The sequence below is a fragment of the Melospiza georgiana genome, chromosome 12 (assembly GCF_028018845.1).
Source record: "Melospiza georgiana isolate bMelGeo1 chromosome 12, bMelGeo1.pri, whole genome shotgun sequence".
Classification (NCBI taxonomy): Eukaryota; Metazoa; Chordata; class Aves; order Passeriformes; family Passerellidae; genus Melospiza; species Melospiza georgiana.
Window position 1 is genome coordinate 4,079,283 of NC_080441.1, and position 26,405 is coordinate 4,105,687.

The 26,405-nt window shown below is 41.8% G+C and overlaps 1 protein-coding gene across 1 annotated transcript in view; it reads left to right on the forward strand.

Annotated features, from left to right (window-relative positions):
* Window positions 1-8,525: 8,525 nt before the first annotated feature.
* CHM (CHM Rab escort protein) overlaps window positions 8,526-26,405 on the forward strand; it is a 52,146-nt gene continuing 34,266 nt past the window's right edge. The window contains exons 1-4 of the mRNA XM_058032910.1: window positions 8,526-8,600; window positions 18,255-18,321; window positions 24,545-24,617; window positions 25,784-25,908. Of these exons, the coding sequence (XP_057888893.1) occupies window positions 8,552-8,600; window positions 18,255-18,321; window positions 24,545-24,617; window positions 25,784-25,908 (314 nt within the window). The 5' untranslated portion in view covers window positions 8,526-8,551. The remainder of the gene's footprint in view (window positions 8,601-18,254; window positions 18,322-24,544; window positions 24,618-25,783; window positions 25,909-26,405) is intronic.

Sequence of the window (26,405 nt, forward strand, 5' to 3'; positions counted from 1 at the left end):
TGGGCAGAGCCAGCTCACCTGGGAGTTTTTACAGCTCCAAGTGTGTTTTTTAAGGTGTCTTTCTGTGTAGTGGCATGAATGTGCTTCTGTTCATTCCAAGAAAATAGGAAAGACACCATAATTTAATGGAACAAAGGCTTCCCATAGAATCCATCCTCCCAATTCCTATTTAAGGGAATTCTGGCCATGCAGGAAGCCCTCTGAAAAGAGGCTGTCAGGAAACTGCCATCTGTGAGGCTGCAGGGAGCAATTGTTCCCACAAGTCACAGTAACCCTGGTCAGAAACAGGATTTTAGCACTTGGCTTGCTGGCCCTGACGGAAGAGTAAAGGAACAAAAGAAAATGAAGTAACATGAAAGGTTAAGTTCTGCAAGATCAAGCCCTGTTTTTCACAGATGCCAGGTATCAGGAATTGCAGCTATCACACCAGCTCTGATGATCCCTCTGTTGCAAAATGCTTTTCATAGTCATTTCAAAGTCATCAGGGAAATTGGAATTATGAAACTTTTATTTTGCTATGCACAGTATACAGCCTTTGTGGTCTTGATTGCTCATCTCTGGTTTGATGTGATATAAACTCAGGAAAAAGGAAACTGCTTTCACCAACAAATATTGTGGATCTGAACTGTTCATATCTGCCAATACTGATAAACCCACACAATATAGATTTACTAGTTGAATACACAGAGTTTGTGTAGCAACATTACCAGGGAACACAGAATTAAATCCCAGCTGGATCAGTATCCATAGTGCTGAAATACAAACAATTATTAGGAACTTTGGAAATCTTTAGGAGCTCAGTGTCTACACACAGTCCCAGTTCATTAATGGACTTTTTGAATGGTACCCTCATCTGGCTGCACTACCACTTCAGTTAGTTCACCTGCTAATTTGTGTGCAACTGTCCCTGTTTAACATCCTTTGTCTGGCCCTAAAGAGCAGATTTAGGTAGCTCCTCACTATTTAAAGTCTCTTTCTTAGGAGCAGTTCAAAGTGCCATCCCACAGTATTTATGTACCTGTTTTTCTGTACAATTTGATTATCTTTTTTTATAAAAAGAAGGATGTATGTAGTACTTCTAGATCTGACTTCTTTTGAAACATTTTTCCACCTTTACAGAAAATTACAATAGCTTCCATGAAAAGTTCAGACTGAAAAAAAGCAAATGAAAAACCCCAAGCACTAAAGCACAAAACAGAAAAGAATTGCACTGACATGTGAAATGTGTTAAAAATTCTTCTTTGAATCAGTCATTTAGACATACAAAGATAATGATGATGATTATGATGACAATAATTATAATCAACTAAAATTTAAATTCATCCATTTTCTGCGATGCAAATACCAATTATATTTCTTTTCTTTAAAATGAATGTGACCATTTTAAGTAGTTATTCTTGCAAATCTCCCTAATAATCTGCCTCAACATTGACAACAGCACAGCATTCTTCTGAAGTGGGGGGGAAATTCTGTCTCTTCTGGCTTAATGGAAGGGCCAAAATGAGGGGCTTTATATAGAATTAATATTTCCAGTGTAGGAGCTACGGCCTATTCTTTATTTACTCCATCAAACAGAGGAGGAAGTGCTGCTCCTTGGGTGCTAAGGAGGTACAAAAAGGGGAGGGCAGTGGTGCTCCCAGCAATTTTGCTCTCTGCAGTAAAGAGAACAGCCCAAAGTCTCCTTGCTCCCTCAGAGGTTCTGTGCTGCAAAATGCCTGAGAGAGGTGCCTGGAGTTCCAGGAATAACTGCTGTGCTCCTGGAGAAGTTGAGTTACCTTATGGAAGAGTGTCCTGGGAGTGCTGCAGGGAACTGGGACCTGCTAAGCCAGCATCTTACCTGAAAAAGATGATGCCGAGACTAAAACAAACAAACAACTTTCTAATGAGTACTGTGCATTATGATTTGTTACATTCAAACCTAAAATTCTCATTCAGACCACAAGATTTGACCTTTTATTATTTTATATATTATCAATCACACAGCCCGGAGAACACCCTGTTATCAAGGCAATGGGGTTAAAATTCTGGTTGCAGATATTGCCCACAGAAAACAGATTAAAATGTAAACATCTTATAAACAGATTAAATACTTCAATATAGCTGGCCCACATATTGTTTACAGTAGGTGCATTCTTTTCCTAGACATATAGTTTAATTGAAGTTTAATAAGTGCAATGGGGATGTCTTTTTTTTCTGCAGAAGAAAAGGCAGCATTTAAATGGAGTGTACTATGTTTGGATTAATGAAAAATGGATGTTAAATCCTGAGAGTCCATCCTGAATTCTCAAAAGCATCACACATACATACAGTCTGGCACCAGTTCACAGCTTCTGAAAGAAAAACAAGAGCTTTTCTCATTTCTGTGAGCAAGCTGAGTATAATCTCATTTCAAATGCCTGAAGATTTCAGTGCACCACTACTGCTACTCTCTGGCTTTAAAATCCTAAAGAGTGTTTTAAATACAAAACTTGCTTGAACTGTTATGTTGGGAAGGAAATGCTCAATAAGGAGGCCTTTGCTGTATATGAGTGTAGTAAATTCACTTATCAAAAAGGTGATTACACATACTCCTGGTTTATAAGCTGATAACTTTCTTTTTAGCCACAGCCCTTTCACAACTTCAATTTGTGCCCAAATCACCCTGCTGCAGCTGAGATAGTTTCATACATGCCCTTTCAGAGGAAACAGAGGAAGAGGGTCTGGCAGCCCCTCCCTGGCTGTGTGTGTACCCTCAGATAATGATAAATTTCCACCACTGCAGCAGCAAAACCCAAACTAAATCTCTGCTCTCACACAGAGCTGCAAGTGGAGCCCTGACAGACCCAGCTTGGAACTGAGGCCAATCAGCCTCCAACAGAGATTTTACCAAAGCAGGAACAGTGTTTGCTTTATCATTTTTAGTCACCTGCTTCTGTCATTTCAAATGTAGTTGTTGTATTAATTTGTAGCAGTTATCACCAATAGCCTGATTTACCTGAAAGTCAGTCCCTGGCTGTTTCTCACTCCTCACTCCCAGCTGTCTCCTGGCTACAGTTTGGTGCTGCAGTCCTTGGTGACACGTGTGTCTTCACAAGAATCCCAGCTGGCAAGAATTCATTTCAGCCTAGGCCTTTATAATCTTTTGTTTATGGTTTCTCTGGTGAAGTCTGGGCAAAAATATTGCATATGAGACACATCAATTCCTTTACTTTATGGACTACTTTAAACTCTTTTAATTATATGATAATATTTATGGGGAGTTTCCTAAGGGACCTTTATCAGTTTCAGAACTTAAAGTCTTGCTTTATTCTCTCTTTTCATTTCAGCGAGGTGCCAGTTATGATTTTCAGGACTGGAGAATGCTGCTGTTTAAAAATTACTCAATGATCTTGCACTTGTCATTCTCTTCAAATAGGAAATGCAAAACTTCCAACCTGTGGCTAACTGATGTTATTTCATTTTCTGTATCATCCATCTCCCAGACTAATTCCTGGGGGGTTTTTTTCAGTATTTGTATGGGCACATTTTTAAATACATATATATCAATTAAGTGAAATAAAATAACTATTCCTATTTCCTGTTTAAGGCAATATACAGTTCACCTTCAGGTGTAATTATGAAATTAAAAAGACCAAGAGGGTGAGGCTGAGCTTTGCATGGTAAAACTCGTGCTGACTGTAATGAAGTAGGAATATGCACTAATGGCTGAAGGATCTGTATTCATAAACTGGCAACAAGTCAAAAGAGATGAATAAAGAAATGCAATATATAAAAGAACGGGAATATTTCCAGAGAAAAGAGATTAATTTCTTACCTAAGTCACAGTCTCCAGATGTGCTGGAAAAGGTACAGTTTTTCTAAACTCAGAGAACACAAGTCTGAAAACCTCACTATGCAATAAAACTACTTCAAGTAATATTGAAAATGAGGTTAAGCACAGTACTGAATGTCATTAGACACACTTGTCCATCTTTACTGAATCCTCCTTAAATCTTAATAAATCATAATCCTAATGAGTCTTCATTTACAACTATACAGCAGTCTTATATTTCCAATCTGTTTTATTTCCAATCTTTTTTCTGACTGTCAGTTTCTGAAGTATCCTAATTGACCAAGACTTTTAGATGCTAGAATGGACAAATAGTGGAACTGCCAGGACAGAAAGAATTGAACTCTGTTTTGTGGCATCCTGGACTTTGAACCAGCCTTGGGGCCAGCTATATTGAAGTATTTAATCTTGGGGCTGCTGCAAAGACTTTCTCCTTCTTCCTCGATACCTGTAGTTTTGGGAAACCCATTAAACTTATAGGTAATCCTTAATGTAGCTGTAGTGGAACTTCCTTTCCATACTCTGCCAGTTACACTGGGAGAGCAGCATTGTCAAAACTGTGATCCTGGGGTTTTTCTCCTTGGTGTTCATTTTGTACAAGATAATTTTGACTGCCAAGAGAGACCTACAGAATTTTTGCAGATTGTCATTAAGTAAGGATTGGAAAAGTAAACTCTTTGCCTTGCATGGTTACAGAAGTTAAGTGTCATGTAATTCTCTTTCCAGTCTCTGTAAGCAATCCCATAATTTACACACACCTTAGTAATCAAAAGGGCAACTTCAAAATGAGTTTCAATGCTCCTTAGGTAGAGAATGTGGCTTTAATTACTCAGAGTTTTTAAAATATATTCAGGCCTGATCTACCAAGGCCTGTATCACAAGAATATTCATACCATCCATGGGAACTGAGTGTCTGCGTCCCACTGAGGATTTGCAGCACAGGGTCTAATGGCACTAATGTCACACAAGTTACATGGGCATGACTGAGGCTGCAAGCTGTGCCAGGAAGAGAAACTCAGATAATGGCAAACAAGAGGAAGTTGGAATCAAGGTTGTCTGAGAGTTTGGAATAAATTTGGAAAGCAATAATTTTTTCCCAAACACGCCTGGCTGTGGCCAGGCTGTTCCTGTGGTTAATGAACAATCAGGGTGTGCACGCCTCGGTGGGTGCCAGTTGTGGAACTGCAAACTGCAGAGGAAAACCACACACAAGTGCAGCCCCAAGCACACCAACACTGCCCTGCTGCCTGAACTAATGAGCCATTTCCCTGGGATAAATCAGATTATTCACTGGATGCTTCAAGCAGCTGATGGGCCCGATCCTGCTGCTGATCCTCACTCAAACTGGTACTCAAGGAGAATTAAATTCTGTATCCATTGAGGGAACAATAGAAAGAATAATGAGATTTCACACGCGAAATCACTGCAGGATAAGGAGACCACATAACTCAGGAAAATTAAAATTCATCATAGCATTTGCTGTTTGTTTTTGGAGGAAGAAGCATTTGATCAAATGGTGGGAGACCAGATCTTGAGATAACTACAAACTCCATCACTCTAATGCTGATTCTTCCTAATTTTCTTTCAGACTTCAGTGTTCCTACCTGGGAAAATAAAAACACTTCCAGACCTTATGAGGTTTTGCTGAGATTACTGGACTTCTGAAAAGCATTTTGATAGAGTTAGGTATTAACTACTCAAACTTTAAAGTAACAAGGGTAGTTCTATGGACATGTGAAAATCCCAAATAAAAGTCAAAAAGTAAAACACCATGTTTTTATGAGAGATGTTTTGGTTGAGATCAAAGTTGGAAAAGTTTCTTACAGAAAAAGTATTAGAACTGCTAAAAGTGGGATCTTAAAACTCTTTTTGTGTGCCTTTCTGAACTGCTATTGCTAAAAAATCTGTATAAATCCTCTGCAATATGTAGGATTACATATGTAGGAATTATTTCATAAAACATAGGGAAAAATATATTTAATCCTAACGTTTAAAAAAATTGCATTCAGTTTTTCAGTATGCATTTTGGAATGCATTTTGGCAATCCTAATTGATGAGACCTAGTTTAAGAAAAATATAGGGAAATTCAGTAATCAGGGCACAGGATGTGCAGTTTAATTACGTTGGTGTGCATTTCTATTTGTTTCTAATGTAGAGGATCTATTGGTAAAATGAATGCCCATTTTGTGGTCTGTTATGCAGAAAATGTTTAATCCAGTGTTTGATTTACTCTGTTAAATCTTCTTTATTGAATGTGCTTATTCATCCATGCAGAATTGGGTATGCTGCTTTCTGTTAATATGACATTGCAATTAAATAGCTAAAGAGAAAAACATGGCAAGACATTTTCTCAAGGTCCATGAAATTCTCATAAAAATTATTCATACTCACATATTTCACTTCTACATTTGCTGATACTAAAACTGCAAACTACAGAGAAATATTTTGGTGTTGTGTGGGACTGACAAACCTTGCAGTTAAAGATCCTGAATAATCATTTTTGTCAAATAAAAAGTACTAAGGAGGATTTCTGGTCCAGTGGATAATGACTGTCATCACGAAATAGGATTGCACTGATTGCATCCTATGAATGAAGCTAACAGGAACTCACAGCACCAAACAACAGCATTTTGTGGAGGGATAAATACTGAAGCACTTGAGAAACAGTGAGACATTGACAGTGGAACAGCTCTGCTCCAGTGCAGTCCTAGAATTATATTGAACAGCAACAAAAGGGTTTCGTGATGATGTTAGACCTTCCTGAGTGTGCCCTCCCTCAGTAGGAAAAGGGTGTGCAAGGGGAGTTTGTGTTATCTCATCTCACCAATATAGTGATGCTTTGTTCCTCAGCACAAGACATTTAGGTCAGGGATGATCCAGCACTGTGAGAACTCTGCAGCTTTATTTCTTTCACATGTTAAAAAGTAGAAATGACAGCTCTGTCCATGGAATTGCATGGGAGCTGGAAGTTTTAATCAAAATCGAACAATAACACAATGGAAGTTTTAATCAAAATCTCTCTGGGACAGTTGGAAACATAAATATAAGGAACATAAGACTTGATCATACTCCTTTTCTATCTGAATGCATAACTCTTCATTTTCTCTGTCACATATTTATCAGTGCAGTGAGCCAGTGCTGCTGTTTAAATCTCTGGTTTTTGTTCCTGCATGGTTGGAAGTTTCCTGCTGGACTGTTTTCTGTGCTGCACTCTGCTCCAGCACGTCTGGCAGTACCATAGGGGTAACGTGGCCTCTGGTTTCCATTAGGCACTTTTTACTATTTTCACTATTTTTTTGCTATGTGAACAAGGAGCTTGTAATAAGGTGTTAACAGGCTGCTAGCTGGTTTATTGTTATTATTGATTTAAGGTGCTAAGACTTTAATATAATCATACACAATGAATAATATTAAGAGATTAGTTTAAAGCCATATAAGCCATTAAATGTAAAATAAAAAGAAAAACTTTCCAGAAGTTTCCAGCATATTCTGGCACAGGTGTTCTGTGCTGGGTTATTTAGCCTACATTGCTGTATCTGGCTTTTTCCAATCTGTGGTTTTAGTCCTGCTGTTCTTACACTCAGAATGGTGTTATGGGAGGGGCAATTCTGAAGCAGGAGATTCTGTATTTTATCCCTGATTCTCCCTTTTTTTCCTTGTAAGGTGAAAGAAGAGACTGAGCAAGACTAAAGCGTGGCTTTGGGCTTCAGAGTGAAAGAGTTAATGAATGAGTTGAGAAAAAAAGAAAAGGTTTTGCATGCAGAAAATGTAGTACAGACAAACATCTATCTGTTAATTAACAAGAAAGGACATGAAATTAATGACTGATAAAACTTTCTAGCTAACACTAATAACTTTCTTTTTAAATCTGTGTTTAACGTTCTGGCTAAAGGAAAAAATATTGCAATTGGGAAGAAGAGAACTTTTTAAAAACAATGATGAAAATATTTTCTTGGATATATTAATAAAGAGCAGTGAGCAACAAGATTGAAATAAACAATATAATTTGTTTTGGGAACAATGAAATATGCAAAGGAAATAATAAAAATGAAATTTTTTGTTTCTGAGGAATTGGTCATCCAAGAAACTTCAGTGGCATTCATAAGATGGTTTGGGTTGGAAGGGACCTTAAAGTTCATCCAATGCCACCCCTGCCATGGGCAGGGACACCTTGCACTGTCCCTGGGTGCTCCAAGCCCTGTCCAACCTTGGACATGGCGAGGGATCCAGGGGCAGCCACAGCTGCTCTGGGCACCTGTGCCAGGGCCTGCCCACCCTGCCAGGGAACAATTTATAATTTCTTCCTCAAATCGACCCGTAAGTAATTCAAAAACACACGTGCTTGCAATGAAGCGATTTGGCTCAGTAGGTGGAACGCTGCCATGTGACTGTAGTTAAAAGTTTATTGATGGATGTAAGTGCTGTGTATGTACATATATTCCCTGCTGCATCCCGCAGCATTGTTATATGCCAGGTCAGGGCGGGCTCTGTGGATAAGTAGGACAGCGGAGCGGTGAAGGATGGTGGGGCCGGCGGGCTGGAAGGGGACGGACCCGGGACAACCCCCGGGCTCTCCCCGAACTCTCCGCTCCTTCAGGCGGGGCCGCCGCTCCCTCCCCGAGCGCTCCGCGCCCTCAGGCGCGGCCGCCGCTCCCTCGCTCCCTCCCTCCCGCCGCCGCCGGAACCCCCGCAGCCGCTCCCGCCCTTTCCGCCGGCGGCGCGCGCGTGACGGCGCCTCCCAAGATGGCGGACAACCTGCCCACAGAGTTCGATGTGGTGGTGGTGGGCACCGGTACGGGGCGGGACGGGCATGAGGGCAGCGCCGGCCCTGGCAGGGCCGAAGCTCCAAGGGGCGGCGGGGGGACGCGGATCCCCGGCTGAGGGGCGGCAGCGGTATCTGGGGAGGGCGGGCAGGGTGTGCGAGTGGCTGCTGAGGTACCCGCGGGGACGTGTCCGTGACAGCGGCCGGGACGTTGTCCCCATGCCCCGGGCATGGCAGCCCGCTGCAGGGCTGCTGCTCACACTGCCATGGACAGGTTTGCTGAGAAATGGAGGTGTCACGGAGGGCCGTGTGCGGCTGCCCCTGAGGAGGATTTGCCCCGACCCCCGGCCCTGTGACCGGGCTCAACCCTCACAAACCGCACCTGAGATCGGGGCCTCCTTTGGTGCCTCGGAAAGCTTTGTCTGCCTGCCCTGGCTGCCCTTATTCCCGAAATCCCACCCTGCTGCTCAGGTTTGCTTTTGTGCAAGGAAAACAGCTCTGAAGAGCTGAACTTCTGTCTCCTTGCAGTATCTGTGCTACAGGCTGATAATATATTTTTTAGTCATATCCTGCAATACAAGTAGTTTTGTATCTTCAAGGTCGTTTTTCTAATCTCTATGCCTGCTTTATAAATAACACAAAACTCTTTGAGTCATTCTCATTAAAGCATGTTTTTCTGTCTATGTATGATTACATAACCAGACACTTAATGCTCATCTTTCTGCACTTTCTGTATCCTGTACAACTTCATCCTGGTCAGGTGAATAAGGATGGACACCTGGAGTGTCTCACTGTAACTTACCACAATGTAACTACAAGAGAAAATTTTAAGTACTCCTTCAGAACTAAGATTCCTTGTGCTTGTGTAGCAAAATAATCTTGAATTATTGGAATAGATTTCTCTTGGTAGAACTGAATGAGAGTGACCTGATTCAGATTGGTCTTGATAAGCCTTAAATTCAGCATTGAGCTCTAGTCTAAAGTGCATCACTGTTTAGAGGTCCCAAATTTACAGTCAGATTTGTTTGCCTTTGCAAAGAGCTCAGGGTGTTGTTTGGAGCACAAATGGAAGGGAATTTCTAAATGTTACTGTTTTCCATGTGAAATTAGGAACTCTGGTTTCGGAGTTTGCTGATCTGTGAAATTATGTCCCTGGGAGTTAAGATTCCTAGCACTTTGAAATTGAATGAGTGAGTTTCTTAAAGAAATTGCTGATTTCAGTGTTCAGCAGATAAAAGCAATCCCCATACAGTGTATTTATAATTGTTTAAAAGATTTCTGATTTATATCTGGAGTTTTTGAATAGTTATAAAACCATACTGCCCCCATGTTTTTGACCAAAACTGTGCTAAAAATATAAAATCTAAGTTCTTGAGCAAATTAAGAGATCTCTTCTGTGTGTTAACCCTGTTCTATGGAGTGGTTTGCAGTAATGAATCTGACATTTTTTATAAGTGCTCAGATTTGAGAACATTTTGAGTGTGTGAGAAGGTTGGTTAATAACGAGAAGCTGGATAATCAAACTGTGAGGGTGAAATATTAAACATTGTGTAACTTGTGTGATTTTTGGGGATGATCCATTCTTTACTGCCATGAGGTGAATATGCAGAAGCTCAGAGGTTTATGACAATGATATTAATGTTCAGCTATTTACCATTCTAGCCATGGAGGGAACAAGGACTGTCTGTGCCAGGGAGAGCAGGTCATGTGCAGCCAGCAAAGCCAACCTTCCTGCTTTGGAGTGAGGTGTGATACTGGAGCTTTGGTGCTGCAGGAGGAGGTTCTCAGCTGAGTTCTCTGAAATGTTGCTGTATTTGGGGGTGTTGGTTTGTATTCAAGGATGCCTTTTCTGCCCACCTGTAGAGAGTACTGCTCTAACTAATCCAAGGTTCTCAGAGTTCTGCACTTGAGGAGTTGTTTTGTCCTTGCATTCCTTTTTACTGAGAGCATACACAAGTGGTGATTAGCACTGCTGAGTGACTGAGGTTTTTAATCTGTATTACATTTCCCAGTATGGAAGATTGTTCAGAGTAGAACTTTCATCTGTCTTCTCTTTGGGAAGTGGCTCCTGAGGGAATATTTTATCCCAGTCTTCAGCTCTCTTATTTCCATTGCTGTCACCAGTGCTGAGTGTACCTATGAATATGCAATTGTCATAGCATAATAATTGCAGTGTTTGTGTTTAATGGTGTTTTTAATGCATTGTCCTAGTAGTATTAATTTCTGCATGTGTGGCCTTTTCCTGGTTTTATAACTTGTGCATCTATTAAATTTAGTAATTAGACTGAGTGCTAACATAAGATTTGAATTTGTTTTTATTTCAGGCTCATTTAACTGTTTCCCTATAGTGAGCTTAGTGCAAATGGAGCCTCAACTAAATTTTAGCCATCAGTGCTGCAGGTTCAATTAATTCATCAATATTGCTATGGGAAAAGGAAGTTTTCTTTTAGAAGAAATTATTTTTCCTTAATTCAGGTTTTTTATTGCATGAGCAAGTTAAGAGCAAGGTGGATGTGGGTACAAAAATACTCCTGATGGGTGCAGCAGCTGAAGTTTTGCTAAATCATGGAATTTATATCCACAGTTCTAAAGAAAACTGGATTGTCTCATGGCGTGAAACTGATGAGCATAGCTTGAGGTTTTTTATGGCCAGCACAGTATGAGCATTAAAGCTGTTGGGACATTGTTTTGCTCTACTTTGCTTTCTGTTGCAGCCTCGAGGTCACTCTCCCCTCCCTGTCTGCCCCAGTCCCTCCTGTCCTGTCCCTGCTGTTTGAGCCCAGGGCTGTGCTTGGCTACCCATCAGCCAGCAGGGTGGGCTTGTGGCATGGCTCCTGGCCAAAGCAGGTATTTGTGGCTCCTGGCCAAAGCAGATATTCGTGGCTCCTGACAAAAGCAGATATTCGTGGTTCCTGACAAAAGCAGGTATTTGTGGTTCCTGACAAAAGCAGATAGTTGTGATTCCTGACAGAAGCAGGTATTCGTGGTTCCTGACAAAAGCAGGTATTCGTGGTTCCTGACAAAAGCAGATAGTTGTGCTTCCTGACAAAAGCAGATAGTTATGGTTCCTGACAAAAGCAGATATTCGTGGTTCCTGACAAAAGCAGATCTTCTCCAGGATCAGCAGTCCTCAGAGCAGCTCTGCTGTTTGGGCAGGTCCCTTCTGTGGTTTTATTGGTCTAGAAGCAGAACTAGGGGTCAGTGGCAGAGCTTTGTTTTGCCTGTGAATTTCCCTAGTTGACATTCAGCAGTGCTGAGTTTAGGGCAGAAACCCCTGTAAGTGCCAAGATTTGCAACTCTGTGGCTGTGCAGAGTGGTGTGGATACAGGTGCAGGGTCATGTTTACCCTGGAATTTCCTCAGTGAATTGGATTGTGTTCAGTCTGGCCTTGTCTCTGACATTCCCCCAGACCTGTGTTAACTGCTGGGAAAGTTGTAAAGGATATGGCTCTTTGAAAGGTGTTGTATTCACAAGTTTGTCTGCCAGTAATTCTAATTTTTTTCCTAAAAAAGAGTTATTCTTTATAAAAGCAGTCACAGTAAATATTCTAGTTCTATGCAATTTTCTTTCCATTCTGGTTTTCAATGGTTATAAATAACACATGAAATGACTTTCAAGGTAGAAAGCAGGAATCCATTTTGAAATATTCTATAAAATAAGGAGTGATTTATGGTTTCATATGATTTTGGCTGAAAGCACTCGGGCTTTGCCAGGTCATCAAAGTCCTGTCAGGAGAATCTATTATTTATTGTTGAATATGCTGGGAGTGGTGTAAGTACTTCATGTTTATCTTATGGAAGTGTAGTGTGTTAGGGAAAATCACTTCCAGATACTAACACAATTTTAAAAATATACCTTACAACTAAACTAACCCAAATATTACAGATGCCAGTTTTAAAGTAAACACTGATGATTGATACAAAAAAATAATTCCTAATTGTTTCATTGTTGCAGGATATTTTTAGAATGTGACAAAAATATTTTGTAATACATCATTTGGGCTGATATTTTGGTTGCATTATCTTATGTAACTGCACAGTCCTCAGTTTATATCAGCAGCTATTTAGAGCTGATGAAAGCTCAATGGAAACCCAGCTGAAGATGGATATTTTCTGACGTCAGTGGTCACTGTGGACTAACACAGGGGCACTGACTTTAATGTTGGTGTCTGGAAGGAGGAAATATAAATGATTTTATAATCAGTTGTAGATAAGTCATTGCCTGTCCATTTAAATGTCAAACAAAATGAACACTGGCTCACAGTCCTGTCCCATGTCCTCTCTGTGTGTGTGTCCCTTTGATTTTTTTCAGTACTCTCCACATGTAGATGCAGCTTTATCTTCTTTACTGATTTTTTTAACCTGACTGAAATGCAGGGGTTGTGTTCTGGCCTGGCTCCCAGTGTGGATGCTGGGGTGAGCAGAGGTGCTGCCTGCAAGGTTCAGGCTCCCTCTGGTACCTCAGGCAGGTTCTTTCCCAGACCTGTGCAGTGTCCCTGGCTGCTCCTGTGGGAGAACTCCTTGTTCTCTGATCCCTTTGTTGTCCTTCTCAGCCTGTTTGTGTTCTGCAGCTTTTCCAGATCATATTGCTGATCCTACAGAATCAGAGCCTCTAGGACTCTACTGAGAAAAATACAGAGGAGGTCATCTGCATATCAAGGTGAAAAAACTCCTTTAGAAAAGGCTTAGTAAGGTACTTGGAAATGCCAGTGTGAATGAGGAGCAGTGGAAAGCCAGGTTTGTGCATCCCAGCAGGAAATGGGTTCTGCTGCCTGGGGAATGGGTCCAGTCCTGCTGCAGGAGCTGCTCTGGGGCTGTGCCAGAGCACCCAGGGAGGGAGGGACAGAGCCCCTGGTGCTCTCCTGGGAGGGACAGAGCCCCTGGTGCTCCCCAGGGAGGGAGGGACAGAGCCCCTGGTGCTCCCCAGGGAGGGAGGGACAGAGCCCCTGGTGCTCCCCAGGGAGGGACAGAGCCCCTGGTGCTCCCCAGGGAGGGAGGGACAGAGCCCCTGCTGCTCCCCTGGGAGCTGCTGCTGCAGGAGGAGGAGAAACTTCCTCACTATCTTTCATTAAATGCTTACAAGTGTAAGGAACAAGGAGAGCAAGCTCTTTGCCCATGGGGAGGCAGAAAAGAAGTGGAAGCATTAGAAGACTGGAGTGAGAATAAAGCTCAGCATGTGTCTTGCTATACAGATCCTTTAATTGAAGTGCTTTGCTTTGTCTGCTGCTGTTGCTTTAAACCAAAGATTAGGCTCTGAGCTGTAGTTTGTGCTGGAGAACATTGCTTGGTGTGAGTATAATTTTTAGTAAGAAGTTAAATTTTTATTTCAAGCCTAGGTGCTTGTATTCCTCTCCTAAATGTTCATTTACACCAGCTGTGAGATTGAATGGTTTTCATTGCCAAGCTCCTGTGGTGAGACACAGATAAGTGTGTGCAATTTCACTTTTTACTTGTGGCTTCTTTCTTGACCAGTAACATGTTAGCTTAGTGGGTTGGCATTTCTGTGCCATACTCTGTAATGCAGAAATATTTTCTGATACTGCTCTGCAATATGAGCAAATATTAAAATGAATGAATTTTAATCACTTTATCTTAAAATATTACATACAAGAAGTATTTTAATTTGCAATTAATTATAACATTCTGTTAAAATTTCACATATACCGAAACCACACCATGAGTATTCTGTAGTGAGCTCCTCAAGAATCAGCTGCTCTTCTCTACTTAGAAGTTCAGATGCAAACAAAATGTATTGCAGCTGGTGAACTGTCTGGCTCCAGAAGATTGTTTTGAAATTGTCCGTGTTCCAACATTTTTATATATTTCCCTTCAACATTTTATATTATGAAAAAGCCACTTGTGATTTATTTAGTAGATGGAGTGAAGCAAATTAAACATTTAAGCCTTTTCAAGATGGATCTTGTGTAATTCAGTAAAAACTTATCATCTGGCTGACTGCAGAGCAGTTTGCAGTGAGCAGCTCAGGACCAGGATGCTCCCAGAGATGTGGAGCTGTTGAGTTTGGAAATTGCTCAGGGCAGTGGCTGAGCCCTTTTCAGGGCACTGCAGCACTGGAGCTGCAAGTACAGCTGCTAAGCAGGAGACACAGTGTGTAAACCTAAAATTAATTTTTGATCACACAGAGGTGAATTATAAGTTGTCATTATTTTGTAAGACTTCAGAAATTAATTGGCTTTTAAAACTGAATTAAAGTTTTCCACCTTAGCGTTTATCTCAAACTTTAATTTTGTTGTATTGGAACTAAAAATAGAATTGGTTTTTGGATAACTAAATAATGTGTAGCTATTTCTTCTGTTTCTTTTTTACTTCTGAAACACTATTCTAGTAAATGAGAGTACGGCTGATTTTGTTTCATAGGGAATCTCCAAAAATTCATGTAATGGGGATTATCTAGGTCAGAGGTTAAACAAGCAGGTGCAGACTTCAAGGTCAGCTTGCAGAGGCAGCTCTGAGATTTATGGGGGTGGATCTGCCTGTGGTGTGTCCAGGAGGGCTGGGACGGGGCGGTGGCGCTGAGGGTGAGTGCTGGGAGGGGCCCGTGCAGAGAAACCTTTCAGCTCAGGGGCTGCCTGAGGCAGAGCTTGTGCCCAGGGCCCTGAGCTTGTGCTGCCTCCGCCGGGCTCCCTCCTCTTTCTCCTCCTCCTCCTCCTCCTCCTCCTCCTCCTCCTCCTCCTCCTCTTTCTCCTCCTGCCCCGCCGGGCTCCCTCCTCTTCCTCCTCCTCCTCCTCCTCCTCCTCCTGCCCGCAGCTGCTCCCAGGGCAGCCCTGCAGTCTCTCCCAGCAGTTCCCAGGGCGTTATACAGAAACATTGATACAAACCTCAGTTTCCTCTGTGTACTGAAGTGGCCATGCTGCCGTGTTTGTTAGTTTAATTAGGCTAATTAATGTTACAATTCAGTCTGCTTGCCACTTTGTTTCTTTCCAACGGGAAGCCAAACGCAGGACGATGAGTGTGTCTTGTAGTGAGGATCCAAACACATTTCACAACCTGAGTACAATCCATTTTAGGGCTTTTGAGAAATCAAAGTTCAGATCAGGAGGCTGTTTCCAAGTAAGAACAGTTTCTAAAAACACATTTCTCTGTTACTGGATTATCTGAAGGGAACCTATTTTGCACAACGTCCTGTCAGAGGCAGTTCAGCTTTCCATGCTGTGATTTCAGAAATTGCCATTTCTCTAAGCAGGCTTTTCCAAGTTAGGTTTTTTCCTAGATAGAGAAGGACAATGCATAATTATATTGTAATTGTCCAGAACCCTCTTTCTTGGAAAAGGCTTTTGTTCAGTAACCACCATGCAAATCAGGTCCCAGATAGGAGTAACTTGCATTTGACAGCACTGCCTCTTTTCCCTGTACCCTTGTTTCTGTTGGAGAACAGAATTCAGAAACTGGTGCCATGTGACACTCTTATTCATTTCTTGGATTTCCTGAGGTGTTGTCCCCCGGAGCAAAGGGTGTCCTGTTCCAGCAGGTGTTGGGAGCCTCTCCCAAAGCTGGGATGTGCCAGCCATGCTCCACTCTCACCACTGGCTATGTGGGGGGCCACGGTGTCTTGGAAGCACAGGCTTGGTGAAGAAAATTGATGCCAGCTTTCAAGAGAGAGGAAGCTAATTCAGGGAACAATTTCATCCAAGGTTAATGGAAGAACAGACCTCCAGCACAGTATCAATTGGATCAAGCTTACAGCAATCAGTTATGCCCTGGTAGCTATAACTCGGCCCAGGTCAGCCAGGCAGCACTGGTGATGTTTTACAACACTTTCTCAGTGGCTTTTATCAATAAGGAAGGAGAAACAAGTTTCTCAATTCCATTTCTAGAGTAATACTCTCTGTGCCCCAATGAGGGAAAGAAAAGCTTTTTTGGGAACTCCAAACACAGAGTAGTTGTAGATTCTATTCCAGATAGTTTATAGAGGGAGCAAAATGAACCATATATATAAACATGGGGGGACAGCTGAGTGTGGAGCTCTCACATAATGGCTGTGTGCAGCCAGGGTCTCATGGCAGTCCTGAAGTGTGTGCTGCACTTGGGTATTTTCTCCTTGGTCACAGTGGTCTGTGTTATGAGCTCTTGTTTCCAAAAATTCAACTCTGAAGACTTTTGGCCTTTCTAGTCTGTGAAACAAACATCCCAGGCACTGCTGCAACTGTTCATCCCTCCTGGCCCTGGAGGTTAATTCTGTGTTAAACCCTTCATTTTCTGTGAAAGGTCAGCAATGCAAAACTCTTTTCACTTTTTCTGCTTTATCAATTCAAACCAGGATTTTTTAAAAATCCATTGAAAAAGTAATCATTAAGACCAGAAAATTTGCTGAGAAGTTGTAGCTATTTTCCTGGAAAATTTGTCACGCCTGTCTTACACTTCCTTCTTGGTATTGATACAAATATTTATACTTTTGGACAACACCATGGAACTGCTCTCCAAAAACTGACCATTTATTTGATTTGGAAGGAGGTCAGGAGGGGCAGATGATGAGGACAGAAGTTGCACCTCTTTATTTTGATGATTCTGTTGGCCTTTGCTGGTTTGAAGAGTTGGTGAAGCTGTGGCCTGTGTACCCAGCTTCTAGAGGATGTTTCCTAGACTGCAAGGTGTATTTGTTGCTGAAGGCACTGTTCTGTGTAAGGAACAGCACAGGCCTGGAATTCTGCTGGAGATGAAGTTTGTCATGGAGTGAGCCAGAGTGGGTTGTGCCCTTCCACAGCTGCTTCTTCCCCTTCCAGTTCTGTCTCTGCAGCTGCTTCTGGTGCTGCTGGAAATCAGATCAGCCAAAAGCTCCTTTCACTTCCTTTCATCTCATCCCTTAATTGAATACATGGCCTAAGTGTCTTTAATACCAGTCCCTGGGATTTTAATTGCTGATCCTGAATTACTTGCTTAAACAGCCAACAGATCATTGCAAAAGAGATTTGGGGAAAGTTAGTGCCACAGAGCTTAGCTGGGGAGCTGTCCTGCTTCTCTGAACCTGCTCCAGAATCCAAGGCATGGAACTGGGCATGTGAAATCTGGTGAGTGGGAGCAGACATTACAGAACAGCCCCATTTATTTATTGAGCTCCAGTGGGATCCTGTGCCATTCCAAGCATGTATTGCTGGCAGAGCTATCACAGCCTTTTGGTGTGGTTTTTTTGCTACATTTTTTTTCCTAGATATAGTGAAAACATACTGATTTGGTAGAGTGTAATTGCATAATGTGGGAGATTTTGAGAGGGATATCACTCTTAAGGACAATCACAGTCCTTTTGTTCACTTTGATGTGAACAGAAATGCCCTCAGGTAATACCTGTGAGCATTACCAAGGATGTGGGTACAGAGCACCCCACTGAGCTTTGGGTGTCATTGTGCTGGCAATTGCTCGATGTGATTATGAGAGCAGGGTGTGGAGAGAAGATGCTGGTGCCAAGCTTTAACTTAGTAGTGTTTGCAAGTGGTATGTATGTTCCATACAGTTATTAAAAAAATAAAAATAAAGTTGCATTTAATTCAGCAAAATGTTAAAGAGCACAGAATAGTGTTCATTATTTTAGTAGCATGAGGCTAAAAATTTCAGTGACTCAGATTGTAAAATTTCTTTTGTTTGAGTTGCCTTCTGACCAAGTTGTACCATTGTTGCAGTTTCTGACACATCAGTGCATGGTGAGTTCTGAAAGCTGCCTGTGTCATTGCAGGTCTGCCTGAGTCCATCATTGCAGCAGCGTGTGCCAGGAGTGGCCAGAGAGTTCTTCACGTGGATTCGTAAGTTCCTCCAGTCACTTCCCTTTCTGGGCTGGACTGACTGCAGGGGTTTCTGTGGCTCTGGCAGTGTGGGCAGCACTCCTGCCTCTTCCTCTGGCACCAGGAATGTTATGTTTCTGTCTCTGCCTTCTTTTGGGGGTGTTATTTCCATCAATAGAGCAGGCAGTTTTTGGAAGCTGGCTCAGGGATTTGGAGCGTGAGTGCTGTGGTGGAGGATGCTGTGATGGCTCCTGCTTTGCTCCAGGCAGGAATGGCTGCAGGTTTAGTGCCTTGGTTCTCATTCCTGACAGAATTATCCCATTCTCTTGATGAGAATGACTTGTGTTATTTCACTTTTTTGTTTTCAAAGTCTGTAATAGTATTGGCCACTGGAACTCTGATTTCTGTTATCCATGCCTGTTTTTAGCTATGATGAATATTACCTTTTATCAAAGTAAATTGTTCCTTTCATTAATTACCAGAATTATTAATTAAATTTTTTCTCATAAAGAAATGAGATTTGGGGCTACTGAAATAGCTGTGTTGGATGTGCTGCTTTGATTAATCTTTGCAGGGAACAAAGGCCTGAGTTAAGTCAGGCACCAGATATTGCTCACATATATGCATAAAGTCTTTGTTTATAGTTTACTTGCTCTCATTACCTTGTGTACCTTGTTTTATTACTTTTAATCTCCAGCCATGTTTGCATTTATCATAATATACTGCATAGGTGATTATGGGAGATAGTTCTGAAGTGGCCTATTATAAAATACTGACTTCTGAGTTTGATTTATAAACACTGTCCAAGCATTGCCATCAGCAGTAGCTAATCTTATTCAAAATAGTCACTTCACTGCAGTGTTGCCATAAATTGCTGTAGACTGATTTTAAACTGAAGTTAGCTTCTGCCAACTAGTAATTGAAGGAGCTCTATTTCTCTGTGCCAGCTATCTGTCTCAATAAACATAAAATCTGTGCTTCTTCTCAGAGAGCTACATTTGCTGTAGATATTAATGAGCTGTTGACATGTGAAATTTCAAGGATATTTGTTAAATGATTTAGAAAAGTAATTTGCAATTTAAAATGTGGAGATTGGCACTTAGTTTAAATTTGAAGCTGCTGGAGAAAGGTAGATCAAGACTAAAAGTGGATTACTTGAAGTGAATATGCTTCCTGTACTAATTGTGCACATGCAGAAGATTTTCTCCTGACCACTTGCTCAAGTTTCTGCTCTTGATCCTTTGTTTATTTGCCTCTTTTAATTCTGTATCTGTAGTTATGCCCCAGTTTGGTTACTGGGATGGGGCAGTTAGGGGTGAGGCATGTTCAGATACATTTTGTATTTGATATTCAGCATCTGGAATACAACATTTGTAGGCTGCAGTTTTATTGTCTACATCCTTCCTCATTGACTAATTTATCTTTCCACACAGAATTTAATTCAAAGGCAAAGGAGGGTCAAGATGCAGAATTTTATTTTCTGGGAGAAGTAGAGCAAACTGGGCAGTTCTTGACACCTGTTACCTTTCCTATTTTTTGACTACTTTGCCTGTAGAGCACTTGAGTGTTCCTTATGTCCAAAATTTTCTATTTGAGCATTCAAAACTGTGCTGGGCCTTACTCCTGTACCTCCCCAGTCCAAGATCCCTGGTTGTAGTTTGTTCCACTTCCTGCTAGACAATTTGTCTCACTTTTTTTTCAGAACTTGTAAAAGACCCTGTGTGTTCATACCTCTGTCTTTTGGATCTTTAACTGCTGTGAAATGAGGGAGCTGTGGGAGTACAGCAGCCAGAGAGCAAAACTGGTGCTGCTCTAAGCAGGTCAATTCCTTTAAGAAATTGACCAGCTTAGAGCAGCAAGAAAAACAAAGAAATTACTTAATTTCAATAAGGAATACTAGGCAGAAAATTGTTAATTCTGGTATCTTTTGAGCTTTTTTGAACAAGTCTTTTTTCTGTTTATTTTGGTTTAGGATGCACTCTCACAGCAAAGGTGATAGAGAGTAAAACATGGTCTCAGCTGGGCCATGGTGGTTCCCTTTGGTCATGTCCATATCCCAGGATGTAATGTGATGTGGCACAAGTGACTGCCACCATCACCCACCCTTCTGCTGGGCTGAAGGATCTCAGGAGCTGTGTGGGTTAAATCCCTCTTGGAAGCCAGACAACTCCTAAACCCATCACTGGGCCAGACTGGGAATCTCCAATACATCTGCCTGAGCAACAATGGGTGACACAGGAAACTTTATGGGTTTGAAACACAAATCATTTTGTGTTGAGATCCTTAAAATCGATGTGGCAGTAACTTCCTGAGCAAAGGACAGCTGCTCTGATGGCTCAGGACTTCTTCTGCAAGATCAGAGGCAGGACAGTCACATTGAGGCAGCTCTGGGGGGAATCCTGAGGCATCAGCAGCTTCTGTGCAGCTCTGGGTGTCACCCTGGGGGCACATGAGAGATTTCCTTCATTCAGATTCAGATTGGTAATCAGTCAGAAACAGTTTGTGATTTCAGCGGTCCAGATTGAAATAATTGGCAAATTCCAGTCCTGGTAACTGAAGTAAAAAGGTAACATAGGAGAAGAGACAAGGTTCTTGCAGAGGTAAAATTGTACTTTAGCTACATTGCCAAGAGTTTGCAAAACTTTTTCTGCTGTTAGCTCTGAACTGCAGATTAGAGATTTGAAAGTTGTAAAGGCAAAAGAGCAGTGTTGTAGTTCAGGTGAAATCCAGGTAACATGGGAGGAGCTGAGCAAATATAATTTAGGAACTAATGTATGGTAGGGAAGGAAAACATCTGTGCTCTAACTTGGTAGAAAAAGTATTTTCCACCTGTGCTGTTGCACCTTCAAAATGATTCCTGTTCCGAGTTAGGGAATAATTGGATTATAACCCTAAAAAAGGGAGAGAAAATCCATCTTTGTAGTTTGCTAATATGGCAAGAGAAGAGGGGAGCTTTGGCCTGGAGATTTTGGGACAATATTTTAGCTGTAATTAAGCTTTGATCTTGACCATTACTTAAAGGAATTCCTCAGTTCATCTTCAGGGCAATTCTAACAGAAATATTTGGTTACAAAGGAGTCCTAATTGTAAAACCATTAGTCAGCTCTTCTCAGAATTCCTCTTCAAGACTTGCTATAAACTTTGCTCATTATGTCAGTAATCATGTCTGCTCTGTCTTCCTTCTCTAGTGTTTTCAGATGAGAAAATTAAGCAATCCTGATTCATCATTTAGTGCAGGGAAACTAATTAAAATTCCAGGATAAAAAAAAAAATCTGGAAGTTGCTACTTGAGGAGATGAATATTTGAGGTGGCATCACAGAGCTTGGGAAGGGTGCTCAGACACCAGGCAGGGAGGGACAGCTGTGGTTCCTTTTCCTTTGGAGAGGGCTGTGCCAGCTCCTCAGAAGGCATGGAGCTCCACAGAAGGGTTGTGCAGTGCTTTGTTCAGCACTTTAGGTTGCCTCAGCACTGGGTAAAACAAATAATTTCAAAGGAAATCCAAGCTGAGAAAGAGGAACGTTCACGTGAAAGATGTCTGACAGCTCACAAACAAACTTTTGTAACTTTCTGTGAAAATAATGTTAATTTCTCTTACTGACAGTTTGAACTTTAAATAGTCTAAATATGCATGACTTAATATAGGTGGAGAATCAAGAAACCCACTCCTAATTGTAGGCAGATTTTTTCTGGGATTTCTGTGATCATGGCATTGCTTGCTCCAGCAGCTGTATATTGTATTCCAAATTCAAGAAACTTGCAACCTGAGCAGCACATTTCCTTAAAAATAAATCTTCATGGTTTTTGGAAATCCCTGAAATGACAGGTAATACATGGATATTGAATTTTTTATTCTGTAGAATCTGAAGAAACCTGAAAAAATTACCTTGCACCACTGACAGCTTAAACAAAGCTTGAAGTTACCATCACATGCAACTGTCAGTGTCTTTTACAGATTGAAATCTCACAGAATTGGGCATTTCATAGATTTAATCCCCATTGCTTTGGGGTCTGTGTGGTACCAAACAGGAATAGCTGTGGAGCTCCCCATGTCAGTCACACAGAGTCAGGGTGAGCTCCTGTTGCAGAGGATTGGAGCCCCTGCTTGGGAGCATCTGCAGGAGGAGCTGTGCTGCCCAGGGCATGGATTGAATCCCCATTGCTGTGCTCTGGGTGTTACCCATCTGCAGGAGGAGCTGTGCTGCCCAGGGCATGGATTGAATCCCCATTGCTGTGCTCTGGGTGTTACCCATCTGCAGGAGGAGCTGTGCTGCTCAGGGCATGGATTGAATCCCCAATGCTGTGTTCTGGGTGATACCCAGCTGCAGGAGGAGCTGTGCTGCTCAGATTGAATCCCCATTGCTGTGCTCTGGGTGTTACCCAGCTGCAGGAGGAGCTGTGCATGGATTGAATCCCCATTGCTGTGTTCTGGGTGTTACCCATCTGCAGGAGGAGCTGTGCTGCTCAGGGCATGGATTGAATCCCCATTGCTGTGTTCTGGGTGATACCCAGCTGCAGGAGGAGCTGTGCTGCTCAGATTGAATCCCCATTGCTGTGCTCTGGGTGTTACCCAGCTGCAGGAGGAGCTGTGCTGCTCAGATTGAATCCCCATTGCTGTGTTCTGTGTGATACCCATCTGCAGGAGGAGCTGTGCTGCCCAGGGCATGGATTGAATCCCCATTGCTGTGTTCTGTGTGTTACCCAGCTGCAGGAGGAGCTGTGCTGCTCAGATTGAATCCCCATTGCTGTGCTCTGTGTGATACCCAGCTGCAGGAGGAGCTGTGCTGCCCAGGGCATGGATTGAATCCCCATTGCTGTGTTCTGGGTGTTACCCAGCTGCAGGAGGAGCTGTGCTGCTCACATTGAATCCCCATTGCTGTGCTCTGTGTGATACCCAGCTGCAGGAGGAGCTGTGCTGCCCAGTGCTGCCCACTCTGCAGGGCAGGGCCTGCACCACCACCATCCCTTCTTGGAGCCACCTTTATTCATTCAGTGAATGCTGCATTCTGTTGTCTTTACAGAAGATGTCCTATTTATGTTCTTCACTGTTGCCTTGCAGGAGCTGAAAGACTTTTTTAGGTCAGTTTGTAGTCAGCAGCAATTAGCAGTGCTCAGCAGACATCTGTCCTTCATATGCTAAGTAAGCAGCGAGGTCCAGAGCAGAGCCCCTGGTGCTGAGCGGGGCTGACACTCCTGTGAAGGCTCTGTCAGTGCAGATCAGCCCTGTCAAAAGCAGCCCATTGTAAATCTAGGCAGGAGAATCTAACCTGAATTTAGCTTTTCACTGGTATCACACTGATCTCTACAATTTAAAAGTGGAGGAGGTTATGATAAGATTGATTTAACAGCCTTCACATTATTCTTTAAAATGCAAACCCTATCTTCCTCCCTATAGCTACCTGTTCTGGAGGGTATTTTTGGTATCTTTGAGGCTTCTGAAGTGCCAGTACACATTGCCAGAAAACAGAGTTAAATCCTGAAATGACTTTAATTTTGCAAGAACTGGTGACTTTTTAAAATGTAATTACTCTTATTATTTTTCTTCTCAGAGTTAAGTATTTAAGATGTGCTATGCCATCTGACAACAAAAGCCAACTAATCCAACAGATGTTTAGAGAAATATTGGTAGAGAAATTTTAAAAAGAGAGAGCAGAGACTTTCTTTGCTTAACAGCAGAACTATTAATTTTCTGTGATTTAAAAGCAGTAAATAATCTTTTTGCAAGCAAGAAGGTGGCAAATAGAAACTGGGAAGTGCTCAGGGAGGGATGATCACTTGGTACAAATCAGTTCCTTTGGCTCCACCTGCAGTACATGCAGTTCAGTGAGTGTTTTGCCAGAGCAGCTTCACAGTCTGTAACAGGCAAAATATATTGTGTAAGCAGTAGATAAACAATAAACTGCACTGTCCTGTATTTGACATCATGGATAAGAGAGCCAGTCTTGGCCAAAAAGCAGTATTATCTCTATTTTCCTTTTCTTCACACTATCCCTTGTGTTGTTCTCAGCATTATCCATTTACCCTGCAAATAATTTGATTTTGGACTGTAGTGTGTTTGGTCACAGATGCATGCAAGGAGGAAAATGGAAATTTTGCAAAATACTAATTTTCATCTATTCTGCATCTGAAAAATCTTGCCATGTAAAATGTTTTGAATGTATCATACTTGGTTGGTTTTTTTCTTTAAATCTGGGAAAGTTGTTTTACCTGTCCAACAGGTTTTCCTTTTGTTGTTTTTCTTTGCAGGAGAAATTACTATGGTGGAAACTGGGCCAGCTTTAGTTTTTCAGGATTATTATCTTGGATTAAAGAAAATCAGGTAAAAATTTTCCAAATTGTTTCTTTTAGGCCTCCTTACCTTTGAATCTCTGTTGTTTGCATGATTTATTTCAAGACAAATCACCTCCCTGCTTTTGCTCTTTGGTAATTTGACAGATCAAAGAGGTTTGCAGTTCCCAGCTTTGCTGCTTGAGCCTCACCCATCTGGCCTGGCAGTGTGGGGCTCTGATGTGCTGCCTTGTCAGTCTGATTGAGGCCAGCCTGGTGCTCAGCCACACTTCTGCCTTCTTGAGCTTAAAGAGAAGCAACTACACCATTGTTCCAGTTCCTTTAGGATAATCTGGTTTCTCCATTCCCTCTTGGATTATTTTCCTCTCTCTGATGTTTCAGCCCTTTTGTTTGTCTCGTTTGTATTCAGCTGATTCTTCCTTACAGACAGAGAAGTGTGTGCTGGATCCTCCCATTGAAATGTCCTGTAACCAGGACAAAAAGATGAATGCTGATAGTGTATTTTCCAATGACCAAAGTTTATCTGATTCATGGCAGTCCCCTAGAAATCTTGCAGGGAGGAGATTTATTCAGGAAATGGAGCCCAGGGCTGGATTAGCAGGGGCTGCTCTGTTATTTACAGAAATGCTCAGAGCCTGTGGGCTGTAGAAGATGGAAGTTCCTCAGCTCAGTCTCACCCTGCTCTTTACACTGTGCTGCCTCCTGGCATCATCAGGGCACTTGCTCAGTGCCAGAGCTTCATATTCTGTGAGTTGTGTTGTATGATTTAGGGATTCCTACACAGATCAGTACAATCCCCCAGATCTCACCAGGTTTTTCCATATGGTTTCCATTCAAAGAGCTTTGTCCCAGAATCTGGACCTACCCTGGCTGTGGCAAACCTGCCTTTTAGGAGATTGCATTCCAAGTTACATTCAGCTCTCTACTAAAGAGAGAGCTTTATTTCATTTAACACTGTATTTCAGATTAATAGGGCCAGTGCTGTAGTGCAAATGTTGGCATGGTGTGATAAAGTAACCAGCTCTAAGTGTTTTAACTCAAAAAACATAAATAGGAAAAAAAAACATTAGGACAGTTATCAGGGTTTATTTTTCCCTTATATTATTAGATGGTACATATTATTTGTGTCTAGAGAGATTTATAGTTCAAGAACAGCTTGTACAGTACAATATGTAATTTTATACTTGTTCTTTTAAGCAAAAGGCAGATCTCAGTGATGAATGTGAGGACTGGAGAAAACTGATCCTTGAGGATGAAGAAGCAATTCCTCTCAGCAGCAAGGATAAAACTATTCAACATGTAGAAGATTTCTGTTTTGGAGAGTAAGTAGAAAAGTACAAATTCATGAGCAATTTTGCATGCCCAGAGTAAATTATCATATTGTGCTTTGGTTGTAAGGGTTTCACCATGCTGCCACATTACACATTGTCCCAAAATGCAACCCTGGCCTCTGAAATGTTCTCATGTCCTTGTGCTTTGTTGAAATCAATTCACTGAAACACCCTGATCCTTCCTAAATGGCCTCTCTGGGTGCAGTATAATTTGTTGGCCAACTCTGTGAGTTTGTGATTTACTTCTGAGCAGAAAACAGAAGTGTTGTGTTTAGGTATTGGTAGTAGTAGGCAGCTGTGCACTGCCCTCAATAAAATTTTTCCATTCTTAATTTGCCTAAAAGCTGCTGTTCTCGTTATCAAAAATTAACCCCTAAATCCATGTAAAATGAACCACATACAAAAGAACAACAACACAAATGGACAACAGTACTGTAACTGTGAAATACTTGTGGTGAAATGATAAAGTAATATTTCACTTTGTCCTT